At 48.1% G+C, this 19,680-nt stretch overlaps 1 protein-coding gene across 1 annotated transcript; it reads left to right on the plus strand.

The window, feature by feature from the left end:
* Positions 1-164: 164 nt before the first annotated feature.
* Positions 165-16,952, plus strand: CLCN6 (chloride voltage-gated channel 6). Its single transcript, XM_027658207.1, has 23 exons — positions 165-278; positions 1,003-1,062; positions 2,092-2,157; positions 2,705-2,770; positions 3,452-3,518; positions 3,917-4,023; positions 4,254-4,380; positions 4,891-4,958; positions 5,055-5,113; positions 5,774-5,906; positions 6,274-6,387; positions 6,665-6,831; positions 7,713-7,839; positions 7,959-8,085; positions 8,400-8,553; positions 8,660-8,819; positions 8,957-9,063; positions 9,638-9,824; positions 10,240-10,397; positions 11,183-11,339; positions 11,935-12,042; positions 12,442-12,567; positions 13,891-16,952. Exons 1-23 carry the CDS (start codon positions 192-194, stop codon positions 13,969-13,971), a joined length of 2,613 nt encoding a protein of 870 aa, XP_027514008.1. The 5' UTR covers positions 165-191; the 3' UTR covers positions 13,972-16,952.
* Positions 16,953-19,680: the final 2,728 nt, after the last annotated feature.

A 19,680-nucleotide genomic window follows, 5' to 3' on the forward strand; every position in this document is an offset into this window, starting at 1 on the left:
GGACCAGGAGCAGGAGCAGGCGGAGCCGGGCGGGACCGCGGGGGCGGGGCCGGACAGGGCTTTCGTGGGCGTGGCCAGACCGTGCTTCGGGGGCGCGGGCTCGGGGGGGGGGGGGCCAGCCGGGGGCGGGGCCAGCCGTGGGCGGGGCCGGCGCGCGCCGTGACGCGGGCGGGGCGGGCCCCGCGGCGAAGATGGCGCGGTGCGGGTGCGGGTGCGGGGCCGGGCTGTGCTGCTGCTGCTGCTGCGGCGAGCGGGAGAGCCGCACCCCCGAGGAGCTGGTACGGCCGCGGCCCCCGCGCCCTTCCCCCCGGCCGGCCCCGCGCCGCCCCCCGAACTCGTCCGTGCCGCCGGAGACCCCTCGCGCCGGGCCTCGGCGCGGCCCCGCCCCGCCCGGCGCTGGGAGCGCCTGAGGGCGGGCGGTGAGGGGGCGGGAGTGGGGCTGTGGTGCTGGGCCGGGTGCTTCGTCCCCGGTACCTCACCCCGCGCTCGGCCCAGCCCCTCAGGGATGCTCGGCCCGGCGCCTCAGCCCCTTCCCGCGCGTTTCACTGCCGGGCCCGGCACCTCACGCTGTCCCTGCCCCGCGCTCTTTGTGTGGGCCTCGTACCCCACCCCCGAGGCCGGTGCTGCCCCTCCCTCGTGCGGGACGGAGGTGCTGGCAGGGGCTGTCTCTGGCCCCAGCATTACAGGGCGCTGTGTCTGCAAACTGCTTGTCCTGTGCTCCCCTGGAACCTGTTGCTGTGAAGGGAAGTGGGATGTGGGGTAGGACTTTGCTGTGGGGAGCTCCTGTATAGAAGGGATATGGGGTGTTCTGGCTCTAAGGTAAGACCCTGTAGAGTTGCCCTAAAGTAGGTGATAGTTGGTAACCCACACTCTCAATTCACAGGTAACAGTGGTGTAGGCCTTCTGTAATTTTAGCCTTGCTGGCAGTGTTCATGAGTGCCTGTACCTGCGTCCGTTCCCCTCATGGTTTTCCTTTCCCACCTTTGTTTGTTTGTTTTGCAGACAATCCTTGGAGAAACTCATGAAGAGGAGGATGAGATCCTTCCCCGCAAAGACTATGAGGTGGGAAATTAACTGAGAGCAGCTTCTGAAATTAATGTGAAAAGAACTGCTGATGGGTTTCGATCTGTTTGAGTTTATGATGGGGCAGGTACTCAAAATGTATCTATCGTTGGGCTGCATTGGCATCAGTGGAAATACCAAGAGATGCTGTGCTTGCAAAGAACTGCTCCTCATTTCTGGGGTAAAGCCCTTTGAGCTTGAACAGCTGCTGTTCATGTCAGACTGTTGTTGGGAAAATCTGTTTTTAGAGTCTGCTGCATTGTTCCACTTCTTTAATATGAGATTTTCAGGCTCTAGTGCCCTTGTTTCCTTGTGACTCCAGAAAGCATCTGTAGCTACTTGGTCCCAGTTGCCTTCCTGCTGTCTCTGTTGTCATGCTGCCTCACAGCAGATCTTCCCATGCATCATATCCTGCTTATTACAGGAGATTTTTGGGTTTTCCATGGCTGTATGGTGGCTCTGAATGGGTGTCACCAACCAAACCTGTTACTGCTTGACTTGAAAAGGTGAAGATGTGGGTAGAACTAGTGGTGTTTTTGTGAATACAACTGGAAAACTACATTGCTGTTAACTCCCTGCTGTGATAAACTGAGGAATTGATGCTGTTCAACTGGGAGGGAATTCCCATCTAGTGTTCCTGTTGTAGTAAGAGGGTAAATATAAAGATCCAGTGTTATCCCCTGCACTGTCAAAGTGGAGACACTTCAAGAAGTAAAGTATAAATCTGTACAGTGTGGCTTCTTTAATTTAAAGTTGTATTACTCAGTTGAGCTTCTGTTTGATTCCCCTGTCTCTCAGCCTGGGCAGTGAAATTCATCTGTTCTTTCACTCCCTGGTTCTCAGGGTCTGACTCTGCTAGAAATATTTAATTTAAGTTGTTTCTAGTAGTTTTTTCTCCTACTGTTGTTTGCAAAATCTGCTGTGCAGGTAGAAATGGCTTCTGTAATCTTTAACAAGGCCTTCTAGCCATATTTTGTTTGCACAATCCGTTGTAGTTGGTTCTCTTAAATTGACTTTTTGGCATTTCAGAGCTTGGATTATGATCGCTGTATCAATGACCCATACTTGGAGGTTTTGGAGGGCATGGACAATAAGGTAGGATCTTGTTCTTTCTTTTTCCTAAGCTTGAGAGCTAAAACTGTGAAAATTGCTCAGAGAACCTGTGAATACCCTATCACTGGAAGTGTTCAAGGCCTTGTTTGATGTGGCTTTGAGCAACCTGGTCTAGTGGAAGGTGTCCCTGCCCATGGCAGGGGGTGGAATGAGATGAGCTTTAAGGTCCCTTCCAACCCAAACCATCCTGTCATCTAAAAATGCTCCACTGCAGGAAGTTCTGTGGGATTTTTCTTCTTTATGAAAGAAATTATATGTGTTGTCTTGCTTTCCCTACCAAAAGAATAAAGATCTGTGTGGAGATGATAGGTCAGCATCTGTTCTGATCCTCCTGGGTTTAAAGTGAGTGAAATGCTCAGCACTTTCAGTTCCCTATTTTCAGTTTGCTGTTGTCACCATCTTCTGTTGATTTATCCCTCTGGCTGTACTTGAGCTGTCGAGCCCCAAAACACCTTTTTCCAATCCCCGTTTTTGTGTTGCTTTGACTTGACTTTTTTTTCTGTCCTTTTTTTATCCTCTTCCTAAACAGAAAGCCCAGAGATACGAAGCCGTGAAGTGGGTGCTGGTTTTTGCTATTGGAGTCTGCACAGGACTGGTAAGGGTCATGCTGTTTGGAGAATGAGGAAAATTCAGGAGACTAAGCAGGAATAATTTAAGAGTCAATGGCCAAGGAGTAAAGAGGTGGAAACATTCTCTTTCGTGGAGTGGAGAGCTTAGAAGCTGGAGTTGTCCTTTGGGAATTACAGCATGTTGTTGCTAGTTGATTTTCCAAGTCTTTTTTTGCTTTTAGAATTTGCTGTGTTTTCTTTGTAAAGTATTCTGGCAAATCCTTTAGTTTTTCATACAGGAAAACTTGTCCAAAGTGAGCACCTAATAAAAAAGGATGCAAATTTATAGCTGAACTGTATTGTGCGTGTTTGGCAGTATTAGTGTCACTGCACGTGCTTTGAAAATTAGCTCAGCTGACTGTATGCTTCAGTTAAACACCACCTTTCTTCTGTGCCCTGAAGTATGTTGAGGGTGTTAAAAGTGCTGCCAGATTAGTACTCTGAAATACAGCTCTTCAGGAATAATTCTAGGCTGGCTCTGTCCCAGTGGGAAAGAGAGAGGGAGGAACTCTGACCTTTCAAAGTTTCTTTACTCTGACTGATGATTCTTTTGGCTTCTCCATCCTCTGTCTTCCCATGTGTGCACACTTCTGGTAGGGCTTACCAGAGGGTGGTCTTTGTTATTGGATGTGGTAATTCCTGATGGCAATCCTGCCTTCTTTTCCCAGGTGGGCCTGTTCGTGGATTTCTTCGTGCGGCTCTTTACGCAGCTCAAGTTCCGGCTGGTGCAAAGCTGTATCTTTTTCCTCGTGTGTGGGGCCCTGGTAGACTCAAGTGACCTTTTCCTTTCTGTTCCACTGTCTTGCTCAGAACAGCTGACTCTCACACTTCTGCCACCGGTCATGTTGTTCATGATTAAGCAAGTTTTCAACTCACTTATGTAATTCAGCCCTTGAAACTAAGGAATGTTTCCAGTGTTGGGTACATAAGCAGAGGCTGAAAGAATGAGTGGTTTCCCTTCCTCATAACTCGGTTTTGAGCTCTGAAAAGGAAGCCTGGCTTCGTGATGGGTTGTGTCAGCTGGATTAGGGAACACAGGCCTGGCTCCTGATGCTGGTGGGACGCCCAGACATTATCAAGTGATTGTGTGTTGGTGTGGGGAATGTTGTTGTTTTCCTTGACCGTCCCTGCAGCGGTGGAGGAATGCTCTGAGAAAGGCTGCCTTGCACTGTCCTTGCTGGAGCTGCTGGGGTTCAACCTGACCTTTGTTTTCCTTGCCAGTCTTCTGGTCCTGATCCAAGTAAGACTTCACTCACTGCTGCTCCTCACACAGCCTCCCTTTCCTCTCACACAGGCCCTGGGTATGAAATATCCTTGCGAGAAGCACTTTCTGCCCCAAGACATCAAACTAACTTTACGGTGCTCATTGATTTAGCTAAGCAGGGCCTCTTGATCCCTTGCTCTCTGATGAGATGTTGTTGGTCAGGTATGAAATCAGTGCAGCACAGTGTCAGTGTTTCTTTCCTGCAGCCTGTAGCAGCTGGATCAGGAATTCCTGAAATTAAGTGCTACCTCAACGGGGTGAAGGTGCCAGGGGTGGTGCGTCTGCGGACGGTGGTGTGCAAAGCCATGGGAGTGCTCTTCAGTGTGGCTGGAGGTAAGGAGGGCACACAAGGCTTATCCTCCCTTTCCAGTAAAATTATTTTGGTGGGCTGGAGCAGAGTCATGAACCCTGAATGCATTTATGTAGTAGAAAATAGCCAGGAGGATCAGGACTACGAGGAGAACAGGGGTTTTTCTGAGTGGGCTTGTCAGACACGACTGTCTAAGAGGATGTCCTGAGAATTTTCCAGGACACGCTGTCTGGAGCAGCCAGAAGGCAACTGTGTTCTAGGCAGCGGGGCAGAATAACCTGGACAGTTCAGAGTCCTTGTAACAGTTGTCTTTCAATGATTCCACCCACTTGGAATGCAAAGTCTGTGCAAGTCTTCACAAACATTTGGAGGGTCGAGGGGGCAGGGGGTCAGCATCTCCTTGTGAGGCACTGCAGGCTTGGCACAAGGACCTGTGCCATGGCATGGAAGTGGGGAGATGATCTCTTCTGGTGTTGTCAGCAAGGGAGGGTGGTGATGAGGAAAGTGTTGCCTCATTAATTCTGTTTTTCCAGGTCTTTTTGTTGGGAAGGAGGGTCCAATGATTCACAGTGGTGCTGTCGTGGGTGCAGGCTTGCCACAGGTTAGTGCTGGCCTGGGTCACTGTCCTGGTCACACCACTGCTTTGTAAGAGTAAGTTTCCATCTCCTGTGTTTCTAAATCTTTACTTTGTTTGTAGTTCCAGAGCATCTCTTTGAGGAAGATCCAATTTAACTTTCCCTATTTCCGCAGTGACAGGTACTGTACCCAGGCTGTGGAGGAGGGGAGAGGAGGAGGAGTGAGCAGACTTCCCTGGGAGAAGGGTGGTGGGCTGGGCTCAAACAGTCAGTTGTTTTCTCAGTTTTTCTCTAGTGTCCTGCAGTTTCATTCTGCAGCAAGACAACACCAGGACTTGACTCTTCCCTGCTGCTCTGGTCTCCATGTTCATAGATGTTCTCTTGTACTTAGCAAATCTCTACTGATTTGAAACCTTTAATCTGTTAACCACCCAGATTAAAGGTTTTAAATTACTTCATTGCTCAGTTACTCACCCCTCATGGCCATGATATACTACAGAGAAGGCTGGTTCACCTGAATGTGAATAAATTCTTGCCTTTTTCTCTCTGTAGTTCTTTCAAGTGATGCTGGAGTCCTGTGGTTTGGGATGGTTCCTCATGGACTAGACAGTTGGGTAGTGCCAGAATTTACTCTGTGTTGGTGCCCTACAGAAAGAGCATCATGCTGCAACAATTTAATGACCAAATGGTGGTGTCTGCCATGGCCAGCACTTCTCCCAACTGTCACTCCTGTATCCCTGGGATATATCCATAAATGGGAATGATCTCTTTAAGTTGCAGAACCTAAGCATCCTGAGAGCTCTAATTTGCTAAACTGGGATTGTTTTCCTCTTCATTTCAGGGATAAAAGGGATTTTGTATCTGCTGGAGCTGCTGCAGGGGTTGCAGCTGCCTTTGGAGCCCCAATTGGAGGCACTCTTTTCAGCTTGGAAGAAGGTTCCTCTTTCTGGAACCAGGGGCTCACATGGAAAGTGGTGAGTGGTGATTCTTTCTGTGTGTCTCTTCCTTGGGAAGAGGGCTCCCATTGGGAGGGCTTGTCCATGAGGGCATTCAGATTATCCTGTCTTTTTCTGAGCTCTCCTGGCAGGAGGGAGAGTGCTTGCTCTGTCAGTGCTCCAGAGCTGCTCAAATCAAGAGCAGAGATGAGTCTGGTACTGTCTGGAATCGTGGGACAACTCTAGGCAGCAGATTTAATGTACCTGGGAGAAAGGGCTTTTGTGCCTCAGCTCTTTGCAGTCTGATCCCTTCCCCAGGCATAAGTCCCCAGAAAGAGCTGACTGTGCCAGTCTTAATTTTGTAAGCCTTTTCTTCTTCCTTTTTTTACTTATTTTACTTTGACAGCTTTTCTGTTCCATGGCTGCCACCTTCACCCTGAATTTTTTCCGCTCTGGGATTCAGTTTGGAAGTTGGGGGTCTTTCCAGCTCCCGGGGCTGCTGAACTTTGGCGAGTTTAAGGTAAGATTTGGCATTGTTATTTCTGTTATTTTCTTGATCATTCAGTGTTTTCTTTCTATTAGTTTGGGTTTGGGGTTTTTTTGATACATGCTTGTCTTTCAGTGCAGGGCAGTTGATTCTCAATCATTGTATTGTATCAATGCACTGATATCATATCCTCAGACAGAATTGCTCCCCTTCGGTCACAACTGCTCAAAATCTGCTATGGAGACAGAAGTGTTGGTAGGAAATTGCAGCAACTACTGTAATGCCTTTTTTTGTGCTTTTCTGCACATAGTGCTCTGAGTCTGATAAGAAATGCCACCTCTGGACAGCTGTGGACTTGGGCTTCTTCATTCTGATGGGGATTGTAGGAGGCCTTCTCGGAGCCACCTTTAACTGCCTGAACAAGAGACTGGCCAGATACCGCATGCGGAACGTGCATCCCAAGCCAAAGCTGGTCAGGTATTTGTTCTCTCTTGGGTTTGTACAGGGATCTCTCATCTGTGTTCAGGGTCCCAAAGCACAAGCATCAAGATAGAAGACTCAGTGAGTAGGATCGGAGGAAATCCCAGACTTGTTATTTTAAAAATCACAAGACAAAGTCTCCACAGAACTTAAAGTGAACACCAGAAACCAGATGTTACAGTCCCTGTGCATTTTTGTACTTTGGTGGTACAGGGAGAGCTACAACCCCTGTTACAGTGAAGGGAGCTCTTTATAATGGAGCTTTGTCTCCATGCAGGATTTTTTTTATGTCGTGTCCAGATGTGACAGATGTGAAAGGAATAGCTGATCTCACTTTTTTTTTTTTAAATTATCTTGATTAATTAAATCCACAACTGAGCTAGTATCTGTGCTATTTAGAGAGGGAATTGCCATGTTGTTCTGGAAAGTAGCCGTTTGTTTGCTTTAGACAATTCCTAAATAAGAAGCTCAGGTTTAAAAAGAAAAAGAAGTGTATTTCAGCAGTTAGAAGAGAGATTATGAGACTATGCATCATCCTGTCCAGCCCTGTCTGTCCTTTTGCCCTGTAAGGATGTACAGAACATTGTTTCCATGTGAGCAGCCTCTTCACTGAGCCCTTCCCTGGGGCTTTTTATGTGTGCCTGCTATGTGTTCTCTGGGCAGAAATAGCTCCTTTTTGGGGCAAGCAATTAAAAAGGGGAGTTAAGGCAATTCCTGGGAGCCAAGTCATAATTCAACTTGACGTGCAGTGTCCCCTGTTCTGCTGCTAAGCTGTGGTGACTGCTGCTTCTTGCAGCCTTGTCAAAGTCATGTCCAGGGCTGGGACTGGGTTATAGTGCTGAGTGTGGCTTAAATGTGGTTTCTGTTGTGTCTTTCAGGGTCTTGGAGAGCCTGCTGGTGTCACTGACCACCACGGTTGTGGTCTTTGTAGCCTCCATGGTCCTGGGGGAATGCAGGCAGATGTCTTCCAGCAGTCACAGTGGCAATGACACCCTGAGCCTGCAGGTGAGGGGTCTCATGTGAAGATTACATTCCCTGTCATAGGGTTACTCCCAGTCTGCCCAAAGGCTAATGGTAGGAGACAGTGGCTTTTAAGTCTTCTTGTCTTGTGTGTCCTGCATTAGGATATGTCAGAGGATATAAATTCAAGCATCAAAACATTTTTCTGCCCGAATGAGACCTACAATGACATGGCCACACTGTTCTTCAACCCTCAGGAGTCAGCTATCCTGCAGCTCTTCCACCAGGACGGTGAGTTGTAAGGGGACAGTGCCCCATCCCGTGCTTAGGCTTCAGAGCTTCGTCTTGCCTGGAACAACCTTGTCATAAGCACCACAAGGTGGCCTTCATGGCTCTAGTACAGCTGGTGAAAGTCTCCCTCATGGGAAGAAAGGCCTGCTTTTCCTCTCTTTTCACTTACTCATTGTCTGCATGTGTGTTTGGACTGGAAGACTCAGTAGCTGTCGTGAGATGAGCCTGCTGTGAGCTGTGGGGTGGATGGTGCAAGACTGTGTTTGTCTGACACACCCGTGCCTCTTTAGTCATGGATCTTCTTGTGTTTGCAGGTACTTTCAGCCCAGTCACCCTGTCCCTGTTCTTCCTTCTCTATTTCTTACTCTCCTGCTGGACATATGGGATCTCTGTGCCCAGTGGTCTGTTTGTGCCATCACTGCTTTGTGGGGCTGCCTTCGGACGCCTGGTCGCCAACCTCCTCAAAAGGTGCATCGAGTGTGTGTGTGTGTGTGTGTGTGAGGGACATGCTGCAGGTGCACCCTGGGCTCTCAGGCAGGTTTTCCTGACCTTTGGGCTCTGTGCTCTGCCCTAGTTACATCGGCCTGGATCACATCTACTCGGGAACCTTTGCGCTGATCGGGGCCGCGGCGTTCCTGGGAGGAGTGGTCCGCATGACCATCAGCCTGACTGTCATCCTCATCGAGTCCACCAACGAGATCACCTACGGGCTCCCCATCATGATCACCCTCATGGTGAGTGCAGGGCCTTAGCTCTGCCTTCCTCCAGGCTGCTTGAACATCTGCTGGCTCTGAATCTCTGTTCCTTCTGGGGCTGTCATGAGCCAAGGAGTCTGGTACTTGGAGCAACAAGCCTTCCGTTTGCTCTGCAGGTAGCCAAGTGGACAGGAGACTTTTTCAACAAAGGCATCTATGACATCCATGTGAACCTGCGAGGAGTGCCTCTTCTGGAGTGGGAAACAGAGGTGGAAATGGATAAGTAAGGCTGCTCCTCTTGACAAGGCTGTGGGTTAGAGTTCAGAAAAGCTTTAGTTCAGGGGGATGATGCTTCACCTCCAGCAAACCTGGCTGCTCTGAGGAGTAAATGTGAGGGCTGCTGTGAGTGAAGCTGGAAGTTGTTCATCAGGAAGGAGATGCTGAAGACCTTTCTGAGGAGGGGTGGATGAGTGGAGATCTGAGGGGTGGATTTGTGAGGTTCAGCAAGAACTCTGTGAAAATGTTCCACTGACTTTGTTTCTTGTAGAATGTTATCTTCCCACCTGTCTTCTTTTCCCGCTAGTGTTTAAACACTTTCTGTGTTATAAGTTGGAATATTTTCCCTTTCCTGTAGTGCATCACTGATACAATGTTCTGTTAAAAAAAGCATTTTAAAAAATGGATTGTGCTATCACTGCTGATACCACAGTGAAGGTGAACACACGGGTACAAGGAGCTGGCAGAACTAAACTGCAGCAGACTCCTTCAGGATCTCATTTTGAGACTGGCTTGTCTTGTTTGTCCATCACTGTCACCGATGTGATGCATGCAGCAGTCTTGGATTTCTGTTACTTCAGGCTACGAGCCAGTGACATCATGGAACCCAACCTGACCTACGTGTACCCTCACACCCGGATCCAGTCCCTCGTGAGCATCCTGCGCACGACTGTCCATCACGCCTTCCCTGTGGTCACTGAGAACAGGGGCAACGAGAGGGAGTTCATGAAGGGAAATCAGCTCATAAGTAACAACATCAAATTCAAGGTAAAAAGTTGCTCGTTTGATAAGTTGAAGGGTAGGGAGCTTTGTTTTGCAGATGGAAGGGCCTTGGTTTAGTTAACTAGGCTGTTGTGCAGAACTCAGGTCAGAGATAAGCACTTACTGTAGCACAAAATTTTTGAGAACTCAATTTCATCCCATTCTCTGGGTCATGATAAAGGCAGAAGAGTGGGCTGTGTTCCTAAAGGCAAAAGTAAAGAGGACAAAATGACCTGTTTAAGTTAAGGGGAGGCAGAATTTGGCACCACAGTACAGTCTATTGGCTGTTCCTACAAGTCCTGCAGCACTGGTTCGGGAACGTCTTATCTGGTGGCATAAAGCTGTGATCAGATAGTTCACAGTCACTCTTGGATAACTGGACTTGGTTAGTGAGTATCTGAAAAGTGTTTGTTGTATCCAGAAATCCAGCATCCTGACCCGAGCCGGGGAGCAGCGCAAGCGCAGCCAGTCCATGAAGTCCTACCCCTCGAGCGAGCTGCGGAACATGTGTGACGAGCACATAGCGACGGAGGAGCCTCCCGAGAAGGAGGATCTGCTGCAGCAGATGCTGGAGAGGAGGTGAGATCCTGGTATCTCCATATGTTGAGATGTGTTCTAGTGCTTCATACAATCCCTGTCGTTCCATGTGTCAGAGGAAACAGTGCTGTTGCCCGTGTTTTAGAAGTGACTTGTCAGGTCTCATCAGCCTGTACTGGGGCTCACGCCTGTGAGTGAGTCCCAGGCTAATGGCTTAGGTCCAGCCTGTTAAATTCCCAGAAATATTTCCTGGAGAGGATGGAATACCTGGAGAGATCCCTTCTCTGTAGAAATCGATGTCCTCTTGTCTGCAAAAACCTGAGGGCTCTGCAAAGCTCACTTGTCCCAGCTAATGACCTGGTGCCATGATACTGATACCACCGTTCTGGTAACTGGGCTGAGTCACCAGGCTTATGTTGCAGTTACTTCCAAGGAGAAGCCCAGTCTAGTGAATCATTTTCTAAATTAGTGATGGTGACTCTCATGAGTGACATCCTGACCCTGACATTTTGCCAGGTGCTTCAGCCTTTATTAGAATCTGAATAATTTGTCAACAAAAATTGCTTTAGTAGCAAATGATTAGAAATTGAGAGTTAGGAGGCTCTCCATTCTGCTGCTGTGGTGATACTCTGACTACATAATGGCTCTTGATCCCTCTCTGCTGTTTTGCTTTGTGGAGTAAAGGCTTGCTTGCCCCTATCAAGAGTCCCTGAAATGTTCAGGAGAAGGTTGCAAATTGCTGAAATAGCTGCTGTTTTGGAAGCAGGGGTGTATGGCTTTCCTTAAGTTCATGCAGCTTATAACACATGGTGTTAAATCCCTCACAGATACACTCCCTACCCCAACCTGTACCCTGACCAGTCTCCCAGTGAGGAGTGGACCATGGAGGAACGATTCAGACCCTTGACCTTCCATGGCTTGATCCTGCGCTCACAGCTGGTCACCCTCCTTGACAGGGGGGTTTGCTACTCCGAGAGCCAGTCTGTGAGTATTCCTAGTTGGGAATTGTAGCAGAGACATCCCTGCCCTCTCAGCTGAGGAGGTTGGGAACTATTTTTATGGGCTGCCAAAAAGAATTTACCTATTTTTACACTTTAAGGGATGCCTGTGTGTTTTAAAAGCTGCAGACAGGTACTGTGAATTCTCCCTTGCAGCTCTTAGAATAAAGGGAACTGAATTTCTGTTTAAGCATCCCCAGGAAAATCGGACAGCTGTTGTTAAAAAAATAAACCAGCAGACCCATTTGTTGCATTAAAGATGCCATCCTGTCAGAACTGGAGAATGGGAGGCAGATATCAAATACAAACAGAGCACCCAGCAGTGCATACTGTTTGTTTTTATGCTGTGTGCCAGGGTCTTACCAGAGGAGTGTCAGATGTGTCACTGAGGTCAGTGTGAGCTGAGAGGCTCAGCTCCCACAAGGCTGATCTCCTGCTGCCCTCCAGTGTCGAGTGTAGGTCTGTCAGAGGTTGGGGAGCAGGACTGTTCTCTGCCTGTGTAGGTTTGGGTTAGCACTGAGAGGTGCCTGTGTGGGATGGTGGCACCTGGGGGGTTTCAGTGGGGTTTGTTTCCTTGGCAGAGTGCGAGTCAGCCCCGTCTGTCCCACGCAGAGATGTCGGAGGATTACCCTCGCTACCCAGATATCCATGACCTGGACCTCACTCTGCTGAACCCTCGCATGATAGTGGTAAGATAGGCACTGCAGTGTGACAGTGTCTCCTGACTTATATTTATGACTGTTCCCAAGCCTTTAAAAACCACTGAGAGCACGTTTAACTCCACCTTTGGGTTTAGTGACCAGCATCTCATGCACTCACCCTTCTCTGCATGTGGAAATCAAGCCATGAGGTAACAGCTTCCACACTTGCTTTACTTCTAGAATAAGGTGTTGCCTGTCCAGTTTAACTTCCTTCCAAACCAAAGCAAAATAATTTCATCTTGTGCAGAAATAGAAGATGCTCACGGTCCCATACCCTGTCCAGAGATCGGTGCATTACAGACAGGACTTGTAGGAATTGTTTGTTGATGATTCCCAGAGATAGTAAAAATGCCTCTTGTAAATAACATGATTGCTTTTCTTCCTTAGGATGTCACCCCATACATGAACCCATCACCCTTTACTGTCTCTCCAAATACTCACGTGTCACAAGTCTTCAACCTGTTCAGGACGATGGGGCTCCGGCATTTACCGGTTGTGAACGCGGTTGGAGAGGTGGGTCCTTGTCTCCATCTTGTCTTAGCTGAGCAAGGAAGCCTCTGTGTTTGTGTTTTCTGCCTTTGGAACAGTTAAGATCTCTTTTAACATTAAAGAAATGCTCTAAAGAAGTCGGAATGTGATCTTCTTAGGGTCCTGAGGTGTTGTCAGTTACTGTGAGTTTTTTTACTGCATTTTGTGCCCCAGCCTGCTTCCCCTTTACCTGCAAAAGGCAGGACATGCATCTCCTCTCTCAGGTTTGCAGCATGTGGAAGCTCTTATATCTTGTATCTATTGAGGAACCTTGAGTTCATCAGGGGCCACTAATTTGCCTTCCTCTTTGACAGCTTAATTCAAGGCCAAGAATAAAGTTTCCCGTGTGTTGGGGCAGGAAGGTTTTCTTCAGGAAGGGAACTTTCATTCTGTTCCTACTTATGGGAGCAGTAAAGTAAAGGAGTGTTTAAATGGTTTGTGCTTGATTTGTGTTTGTCCTTGTCTCTGCCATCTTTGATGCTCGGGAACAGTCAGTAGATGTCAGCAGCCTCCTACAAACATAAGGAGAAACTGTTTCCCTTAGGCCTGAACTGGTCTGCGTGAGGCAGCACTGCTTTTTCTGCCTCTTGGGGTTCCCCATAGCTACTCTGCAGAGCCTGTGAGTGGGACAAGAGGTGTTAGCTGGTTCCACGTTTAATACCTGATGCTTTTGCAGTACTAGAGAACAGCCTAGTTCTAAACTCTTCTAGTGTGTAAAATCAATGGTTTCATCAGCTGAAATGTGTGCTTTGACTGCTTCAGCAGCAGGCTGGGAGAAGGTCCCTTTTGCCACCTGCCAGTGTGCAGCCACCACTTACCCAATCTCACCCATTTCTCTGTTTGGCCTTTAGAGCTTCCTAGGATGTGTGTGTGATAGGAGCTATCTGTAATCATGTCATGTGGGATACCAGAAATGTCTTGAATGAAGCCATAAAAGACAGCTTTGTTATTTCCAATTGCAGTTTTCACTTCCCAAAGGATTTAGTTCCATCTGTAAGCTGTCTGACATGAACAGGATTTCCCTTCCTAGGCAGGAGTAATTACTGCTGTGTGCTGACATGACAGCAATGGCTAAGCTGTCTGTTCAGGTGTAGTTAAAACAGTGTCTTGCCTGGAGATAAATGCTGGGAGAGGGGGGGGACATTGTTTCTATGAGACTTGAACTTGAACCCACCCAACTCAGCATTGGTCAAGAACTACTTACAGGTTTCCCCTTTCTGGGGGATTGTATAAAGAACATGCACGTCTCAGTGGCACGTCTCTGACACTGACTTGTGTCTCTTTTTCCTCTTTTTCTCCCTCTTTAAGATTGTTGGGATAATCACTCGGCACAACCTGACCCACGAATTCCTGCAGGCAAGGCTGAGGCAGCACTACCAGACCATCTGAAGCCCCTGCCCCACTGTTGGTGTGGCCTCCTCCCCGCACACGCTCTCGCACCCTGCTGGGACCCCAAAGGCCCAAGCCCTGCCGTTTGGCTTCTCACGTGCATACCAAGCCTGGGGAACTGGAAAACATCTTGCTAGCCAGAGAATTAGAGGAGCTGCCTGAGCCCAGGGCTGCTGATTGGTCTCAGGCACTTGGTTTGACCACTCTTTATCCAGGTGTTTTCTTTCCCTGTCCCCTCTCCTTCCATCAGATGTTGTCCTGGCACTGTGTGTTCTGCCGTTTTGGTTTGGGGTTTTTTTAAGAATTAGAAGGAAGAACCATCAAACTCCCCTGTGTCCTGTGCAGAGAACTGCAGCATCGTTCCCTTCCTCCTGTATGACTCCCTTTTCCTCTTCCTCCCTTGTTCCTGCAACTGTTGCCTTATTTGTGTGAGAAGGGGGTTGCTGTCAAGGCTGAGAGGAGATACTGAGGTTTGCAGATATCAAATAGCTACTCTGCAGGATGGCTTTTCTCAAAGGCAGTATTAAAAAATCCAGCTTTTTGGACATATACCTCTCTTTGCAAGTGCTCCCAGTTGCCCATGTTTTTCCACACTAGCTTCATTTGTTCCTAATTTCTTTACTTCTTTCATGGGGAAATGTCCTTGCTGTGATGTTTTTGACAGAGATGACTTTTGAGAGCAGCTCAACAAATCAGGAGCTCAAAAATTGTTAGATTTCACTGTTTGGGTTTGTAAGTATTTAATACATTTGCAATGCATCTCAGAGAAGGGAGATCTCTGTTAGCTCTTGCTATTATCTCCCTGTCAGAGACTCTTCCAAGGCACTTTGTGGCACTCCACTTTGTCACTGACACCCTTGCATTTCTTGGGCATCTGTAGGCACTTTGTCCTTGTCCTGGTCTAGCAGTGAGAGCCTGGGACACCTTCCCAGCTGGAGTTACAGACCAGGGCACTCCATGGCCTCAGAGCATGGAGAGGTGTTGCTTTAGAGCTGATGGTCTCCAGGCTTGGTTGGATCTCTGTCACAAGAGGAGCTGCTGTAGCTTCAGGCTGCCCTACAGGAGAGAGACTTGGTGCTGGTGGATAAGGCAGGACTTGCTGCAGGTGATAAGTGCTCTAAAAATGCTTGGGATAATGTTTGCAACTGCAGCAATCAGCATTAGGAGCCAGTTGCAGCCAGTTCAGTGCTTTAGCAGGTACCATCCTGGCCAGCACCTGCATTGTTCCAGCAGGCACCTGCCCTCCTGAGTTTGTGTGCAGATAACCCTCAGTGGGAAGCCAGTCTTGTGCCTCCAGGGGCTGCAGAGCTGATTGGCTTGATAAAGCACAGAGCATTCATTCCCTCAGCCAAGAGGCTGGGCCAAGGAACATGGGGAATGTATCCCAGAAAAGCTTCTACAAGGCCTCTCAGCCCTCCAGTTAACCTGTTGTCTGCCGTGAGGAGCTGGCTGGGTGGGAGTTGGGACAGAAGGAAGTCAGACATTATTGATTTTCTGTATTTCTGTATTTCCTTAGAGCATAGGAATTGGCACCAGCTATTACTCTTGATTTGCAAGTTCTTTCCCTGTAAGTAGAGTGAGGATGTTTGTTCTCTCTGGATAGTCTCTGCAGGTGGTGTCTAAAATACCTGTATTCCCTGAGCTCTGGTCTTGCACTGAGCTATCCCAAGAAACTTCCAGCACCCTTTTGCACTCCCTGAAGCTGGGCTGTAGGTTTGAAATGTGCTTCCATTAACCTGCCTTTCATTCAGAGGATTTGTGCTCCTGGGTGGTTACAAATCACAGGAATCCTGTTTCTGTGGGATTTCAGATCACTCTGATGTGGAATTAGCAATCCTGTCCTCTTAGAGCACCTGTGTCTCTCTATGACAAATGTTCTCCCTCTTACTCAGGTTGAGTGAGTGTGTGTGGAAGGTTCCTTCTCTTCACATGAATAGGGCTCCTTAGATTGTTGGCCCTGAGCTGGTCCTGCTTTATTTCTGTACACAAACTGCAGGATATTTTGCTGCAGGATGCCTTGTCATCACTACTGAGGCTGGAGTTGGGCAATCCAGACAAGGCAGGCTGGAGAATCTTGTCAGGGTTTTTCTGAGCACCAGCTGCTTCCCCATGAGAAGGCACTTGCCTCCAGCCTGCTGTCAGCTCTGTCTGCTCTGCCTGGGCATCTTATTCGAATGCTTCAGCTGGAAAACACACCCTCTCATTCTTTCAGTATGAAAGTTTTAAATGAGGCTGGTGGGTGACCCTGTCAGCTGCTTTAAAGGGAAATCTCAGTGTGCAGTTACTGTTCTGTGGCCTGCAGAGAGGGAATTACAAGTTCACCTGATGTTTGAGATGCAGCATTTCCCTTCTGCTGAGGCTGATGCCAAGGGGCTTGTGTTGAATCAGTCTCAATTCTCACACTTTGGTCATTTAATTCCTTTCTTACAACACACTAACTGCTTCCACTCTGGCTCTGGTTGCTTAGTGATTTACCAAGAAACTCTAACATAGGTGCCTGTAACCTTTTACTCAGAGCAACACTAAAGGAATAATAACCCAGAACTGGATTAGTTCTGATGGCAGGGTTAGAGGGTTAGTCTGGGGCCTTCTCCCCTGCCTCGTGGTCTCCTGTGCAGTGTTAATGATGCAGTTTTGAATTGTTAATTACTGTGAGCCATTCCAATGGTAGCAACTTACCTTTCCATTTGTTTTTTTTTGCACTGTTTTTTCGTTATGAAACGATGTAAGCTAATTCCATGGTGTACATAAATTGTATTTTTTTTAAATTTGTATGAATATATTTTTATTTGAACTATGGCACTTGGGAAGTATTCATGTGAACCATAACATGTCTGAGAGTAAAATGTTTGTGTGTCTCCTTCAGCACTTTCAAGGCCTTTTGATGTTTCTAGTATTGTTTTATTTTTGCCCTTTTGATGTTTCTAGCACTGTTTTATTTTTGCCCTTTATGATAATAAAACTAGTAGAACATGGCAACATCCAAGAGCCTGATTTGAGGGAGTTGAGTAGTTGCTATTTATGAGCTGTCTGGATCTACAGTTTGTGCAGAGGGTGCTCTGGGGGTGGGCAGAGAGGAACGTGTGATCCTTTAGGTTGTGGCCACTGTAATTCCACATTCTCCCACAACAGCTGTATCAAAGGAGGGAATTTCCAGTGTTTGATAAGGAGCTGAATTGTGCACATGGTGCTGGTTTCCTTACCTGAGAACTCACCTTCCTCCCAAGAGGCTCAGAGTGCAGTGTGGCACCTCTTGTTTTTCAGGTGGCTTCTCCAGGATGTGAAAAATCTTAATTTAAACTTTTATTTAGTTTGTGGCTATCTTTCCTGCTTTTGTCCTGCTGTCTGCCTTACAGAAAAGTATTTTGTGACACTTTTTGAGCTTTCATCACATGCTTGCAGGCCAAAAATATAAGTAAATGCAGTCTTTGAGCACTGCAGAAATACCTGACCTCAAAATCTCACAGCCTTTCCACGTTTTTCTGGATCAAGGGCTGCGTTGTACAGGATGCAGTCTAACACCCCACAGCTTGTCTGGCTCCTGCCCTTTGGCTCTCCCCTGTGTCTGTGTAATGCCAGGGAAAGCCTGAAATGGGTAAAACCATCCCTTGGGAGGGGGTGGCAGAAAGGCTGTGCTTGGGAGCTGAACAAGAAGTACCACGGTGGTTTTGACTGAGCTGTGCTTCTGGCAAGGGGTAGGAGGGGATCATCAGGAGAAAGGAGTGGGGGAACTCTGCTTCAGCTCTATGCTGCCTTTGCTCATAAATGCAGGGATGTAGGAGGGAATGAGAGACATTTATAGACTCATTACATCCACATGTGTTCCTGTACCTGCACACCAGAGCTCTGGCAGAAAAATTTCCAGAATCACAGAATATTCTGAGTTGGAAGGGACCCACGAGGATCACTGACTCCAGCTCTTAAATGAATGGCCCATTTAGTGAGATTATTATTTTTTCAATTTTTGCTTTACTTTTTACTAGGGGTATGTGTGCATACCCCTACAGGTGTGTGGTGTGTGCATATCCATACAGGTGTGTGGTGTGTGCATTCCCAGACAGGTGTGGATCATGCAGCACACACAGGAAGGAATAGGGGATGGCTGCCCTGAGCTTTGGCTCTGTGTGTGTGTGTGTGTGTGTGAGGAGAGAGAGAAGCTGCTCTTCTTGTCCAGGGTGCTGAATTGCTTTCCAGCAGTGGTGGGATACACTTGGCCTCTTCTGCACCCACTGTTTGTCCATATACAGTTGTGGAAAGGGCTTGTTGGGAGCTGGAATGAGACATCAGTGAGTTCCACCATCTGGGAAGGGAGGGGTATCAGTCTGTGAGGTTTGGATGTTGAGATCACTGTTAAAAAGTGAGCAGGGTGTCCCTTCTCTGGGGACACGTGCAGGAATGAAGGCACAAATCCCTGTGTGGGCTCGGTATGGTTTGACACACATTTTAATGATTTCTTAAGCATTTTGGAGCAGACACTGGATCCCACATGTACCAGTTTCAGTAGATGAATTTAGGAAACAATACTGTGTTGACAGCTCACAACTGTAACAGGTAAGACAGGACAACCCTGAGCCCCTTGCTGACTTCCCCAGCAGCTCCTTGATGCCTGTACTAGAGAATATCTCTTGGGATGGCTGAACTTACACACTGGTTTTGTCTTTCCTTTGGTTCCTCCCAATTGCCAGCATAGCAGGCCTGACTGTAGCTGCCTTCCCACCACCCTCTCTTTTCTTAAAACTTCCCCTACTCCCAACTCTGCTTCTGTTTCTGTTCAGCATTGTGCTGGTTTTCCCAGAGAGCACACAGGAGATAAGGGAGGGGGAAGGTCTTACAAATCATCCTTCCTTCCCACATAAAAGTGTGGGACACACTTATCAAGCAGATGTCACTCAGCAAATGCCTTTGGGGCCCAAGATTCAGGGAAAGTAAATCAAGCAAGCTGGCTGTGGCCAGCCTGGGATGTGAGCTGGCACAGCTCCACATCTCCCTGCAGCAGCAGAGGGCGTGTGCCCTGTGCTCCACACATGATTTCTTAGAGAAACAAAGCAGTGCTGACAGCTCCTCTTGGCATTCTTGTCTGCAGACTTGGATTCCAGTGAAGCATTTCATCTAGTGGGGAGCTGGAAAGGGGTAGTGCAGTGTCTGAGGGGCAAAGAAACCATCATATCCAGTTTGCAAATAAAGCTTTTCCAGCCAAGGCTCGTGCCTTACAGAGTGTGTGGAGCATGCTGGTGGAATTGCTGGGGTTCAGAGCTCATCAGGGGTTCTGCCAGGAGCTGTTGGGAAGTGAGAATGAAGTTCTGGCATGGCAGGAGGTGGCAAATGTCATCAGAGCCGGGTGGAGGGTGTGAGCCTGGTCCTTCTCTGATCCCACTGGGATATTTCTTCATTTGCACGATGGCTGTTCCCAAGGCTGTTCCCTGCTCTCTCTGATCCAACCCTCACATCAGCAGTGGTGGCTTTGCCCGTCCTTGGGGTGATGCTCTTTGCCTGCAGGGCCGATCAGCGCCAGGTTCCCCTCATTCAGCTTTTCCCTGTGCCTGTTGCTGTGTGCAGCCCTGTTCTGACCTGGCTGTGGGATTTCCCTGAGGGAGCTTTACAGCTCAGTGTGTTTATGGGAGCAGCAGTAAAAATCCAGTCAGAGGTGCTTTTTTCCTCGATTGCTTACCCTCAATGAGGTTCTCCCAGACCCCAGGGTCCATTAACTTA

The sequence above is a fragment of the Corapipo altera genome, unplaced genomic scaffold (assembly GCF_003945725.1).
Source record: "Corapipo altera isolate COAL_440 unplaced genomic scaffold, ASM394572v1 301, whole genome shotgun sequence".
In the NCBI taxonomy this organism is placed as follows: Eukaryota; Metazoa; Chordata; class Aves; order Passeriformes; family Pipridae; genus Corapipo; species Corapipo altera.

Excerpts from the sequence above, each read along its gene's own strand:
- CLCN6 (XM_027658207.1), top strand. The coding sequence starts at position 192 with ATGGCGCGGTGCGGGTGCGGGTGCGGGGCCGGGCTGTGCTGCTGCTGC. Across the intron at positions 3,519-3,916 it reads GTTCCGGCTGGTGCAAAGCT|CGGTGGAGGAATGCTCTGAG; the intron begins GTATCTTTTTCC and ends CCGTCCCTGCAG. Across the intron at positions 5,907-6,273 it reads AGGGGCTCACATGGAAAGTG|CTTTTCTGTTCCATGGCTGC; the intron begins GTGAGTGGTGAT and ends TTACTTTGACAG.